This window comes from Eptatretus burgeri, chromosome 12, assembly GCF_056783735.1.
Source record: "Eptatretus burgeri isolate ZD-2024b chromosome 12, Ebu_testis_v1, whole genome shotgun sequence".
In the NCBI taxonomy this organism is placed as follows: Eukaryota; Metazoa; Chordata; class Myxini; order Myxiniformes; family Myxinidae; genus Eptatretus; species Eptatretus burgeri.
The window spans coordinates 65911907-65915272 of record NC_140972.1 but is presented as its reverse complement, the minus strand read 5'-3'; the positions used below and the strand labels follow the sequence as shown (position 1 = coordinate 65915272).

General features: G+C 45.0%; 1 protein-coding gene across 4 annotated transcripts in view; it reads left to right on the top strand.

The window, feature by feature from the left end:
- FAM193A (family with sequence similarity 193 member A) overlaps window positions 1-2372 on the top strand; it is a 169241-nt gene extending 166869 nt beyond the window's left edge. For all 4 annotated transcript variants that reach the window (XM_085848318.1, XM_085848317.1, XM_085848316.1 and 1 more), the window contains one exon: window positions 1553-2372. In XM_085848318.1, the coding sequence (XP_085704444.1) occupies window positions 1553-1646 (94 nt within the window). In that variant the 3' untranslated portion in view covers window positions 1647-2372. The remainder of the gene's footprint in view (window positions 1-1552) is intronic.
- The last annotated feature ends 994 nt before the right edge of the window (window positions 2373-3366 follow it).

The window sequence follows — 3366 nt, the reverse complement described above, 5'->3', positions numbered from 1 at the left end:
CGTAGGAGTGTAGGACTGTCTGATAATGATGGCCGCAGTTACACACTGGGCTCTGTTTGCTTCCACTTATATGATGAGTGGTCCTTGCATGTAGGGTTCACAGTCGGTTAAGACTAGTCCACTGACGTCTCTGTAGGTCAAAGCTTGGGGGCTCCTTCGTGGGATTTTGTATAAGCTGGCCATTTCGAACTGATGCCTTTTCTTATTGCTGCCACCACAACTCCTTATCGTTCGTATTGGCCACTGCAGCTCCCCTAATCCAGAGAGGCTTCCGTGACTTCAGTTAAAGTCTTGGAGGGTTTACTAGCTATTCGTGGATTGGCAGGGGTCAGCATTGGATTGTATCTGAAGGTACACTCGGGACGTTCGTGCTTGCCTGCGAATGTGCGGGCATACGATGTTAGTCAGCACAGGGAGCCACAGTAGAGGGGTTGACTTCATTGTGTCAGATACAGTTCTCATTGCAGAGTTCAGGATAGTGTCAAGGTGCTTCGTGTGACTGCTCGCAGCCCAGGCAGGTGCGCATTACTCTGCAGTGGGATACACTAGACTACTAGAGTGAGGGTCGAAGTGCTAAAGCTGCATATGCCAGCTCCCACATCTTGTGCTGGCAAACTTCCGGATGAGGTTCACTCTCGTCTTCATTTTCTTACAAACACTTTTCAGATGTTCCCTGTATGTCAAACTCTGATCGAGAGTGATTCCAAGATATCTGGGGTGTGGTTAATTCTGGACTGACTTACCACAGAAGGAGACATCTAGATTGGCATGAGCCAGGCGATTGCTCAGATGGAAAGCAAGCACTTCCTTTGCTAACCTGATCGATGTCACATATCACTCAGTTGTTGTTAGGTACATTCAGCATGCCACGCCATTCATCATCATATTGTGTTTCGTACAACTTAGAAGTCATCTGTTATGCCGAATTCAACACCATCTTGAGTCTAAAAGCAGTGTTTTGCTGATCGACGGAGAGAGCCATTATGGCTGTCTCCATAGATCGGCAAAAACAATGCTTTTGAGTGAACGAAATTTCCAGTCCTGAGCTGGAGTTAATTTTTGGGGTGTGGCTTGTACATATAAATTGGTATTTTCATGAAAAATAAAATCTGAAAAGGTCCCTGCGTATTATACATGAGTGATTCTGGTATATAATGAACTCTGTTTACAAAATATAAGGAAAATATTATACCATTGATACATTGGCAGGTTAATTATATGATGAGAGACCAGTTCATTATTCATCTTGGTCGGTGAGAGAACAGCTTTGACATATTTACAATTACTTACCATGCAGTTACTGTATTTTCATCTTTTGTATCGGATGTTTTTGTCATTACAGCGTTTAATTTGCTTATACCATCAGAGTGGGAGAAATTTCCAGTAAAATTGCAATCACACCTGTCTTAGGGGTGAGGAAAAGAAAGAAATGACGAAATTTGGTACAACAAGGGCTTTGTTATTATGTTGGCACAATTGCCAGATGTTAATCTGCAAAACGTGAAACAATGCTCAAAATGATTGCCTTGCCATTTTTTTTTCTTTCTTCGAGGTTCTGCCTCGATTCAGCTCGCCAGAATCGGCAGAAGCTGACGGTGAACTGGGCCAATTTCAACCTGAAGAAGTCTGGCTTTGCTGCTCATTAAGCCGGCTATCCCTGCTTGATCGTTTTACAGCGCTGTCGGAGACGAGAGGCTCCTTATGCTTCCCCGACTTCTTGATGAACCTCTAAACACGTGTTTCCATTAAAGCTCGTCACTGCAGCGAGTGCCTGTCTCATGACGCATTGACACCGGTTGTACAGCACGTTCCCGTCACCACAACGTCGGCTCCTCCAGCTGCTGTGAAGTGAATTGGCTCTTGTCTATGCACATTTGGCCCCTATGCAGCACACCCGGTGCACTATGCTTGTGAGTTGCTTACAAACATCGCTACCCTCCCCCCCATCCAATAAAGCGGCTCGTTCATGCTGGCGTTTACGTGGCGGGTACGCATTGCTCACCTACTTCACAGGTGTCTGTACCTTTCCTGGGCTGTTTAGTGTGAAAACGCCGTGTTGTTATTATAATTATAATTATTATTTTATTTTTTTTGAAACGTCTGCACGTACTGGGCGTGACTGCCAGTCGGCGTTCCGTAACGTCCTCCGCCAATTTTGCAATGTGCAGTCGGGCTGGGGATGCGTTGGTAAAGGGGGATGAAGTGGGGTGGGGTGGGGGGGGGAGAGGGTTGGTTGTTGGTGACATAATTGTACGTACAAAGAAGACAACGCAAACATGAGCTACAGTAGTGTTTTTCGGCGGATTGTTTAAAAAGTTAATACAAAACAAAATGATCCATATAGTGCATTATTAAATACTTCTTTTTTACAATTTGCCTTTGCCTTCTTTTGGAGTTTTAAACCATACAATGTACGCATTAAGTTTTCACAGAGCAAGTTCGGTTTGAGTTTTGCTTCTTATGAGTCGTGTGAGGACGGAGAAGAAAGAGCGAGCACTTTGTGACTCGAATAGGGTAAATTGGTAAATGGACCGACGATAAAATGACCCAAACTGCATCTGAGGTATTTATATCGGAGGGCATGTGGAATATTTTTTTATACAAAATGCCAGCAATAAATGGTATGTTGAAATGGTTAAAAACGTGTTCGAAAAATGTTCTGCAAATGTTGATATTGTTTGCTTGAAGGGTAATCTCAGCACGATAAAAATGGGAGACGATAACGAGAGGTCGTCGAGTTGGCACCCGGTCTGATTCTTCTTCTTTAATGGCCACAATTATTCTTCGTTCTTGTGGGTTGGCTGGGGGAAGGCTTGGCCCAAGTGTTCCACAAACTGACTGGCCAGGCCTGATGCTCGACCAAGGTTAGGGCAGGAATTTGTCATTTGTTCAGGGTGATGTCGATAGCTCGCCAACTCTTCGTGAAGGATACTGTGGGATCTGTAACTGACACCAACTAATTCCAGCAGACGGAACGCCTGTTTAATGTCCATCTGAGGGACGACGTACACATTGACAAATCATCCTGCCTGTGAAACACCGGCATGACAGTTTATAGCTGGGCTGAGATTAAAACTCAGGCTAGACATCTTTGAGGTGAGTGTGCATACCTCTCGGCCATCCTGCCAGGCCAGTTGGACGAGGGAATGAATTAACAAACAGGAATGGAGGAGATTATGGGAGGAAACAGTAACCTGTAAGTCAGAACGTTGGGCGAGGCAGAGTCATTGAGGGTAAATATGATGGCAGTGCACTGTCTGCTTGAAACCCTGTCTGCTGTCTGCTGTAAATATGATGGCAGTGCACTGTCTGGAAAGAGTCGGGGACAGCACACCCTCTGGAAGGTGGTCCCACAGATATAAAAGT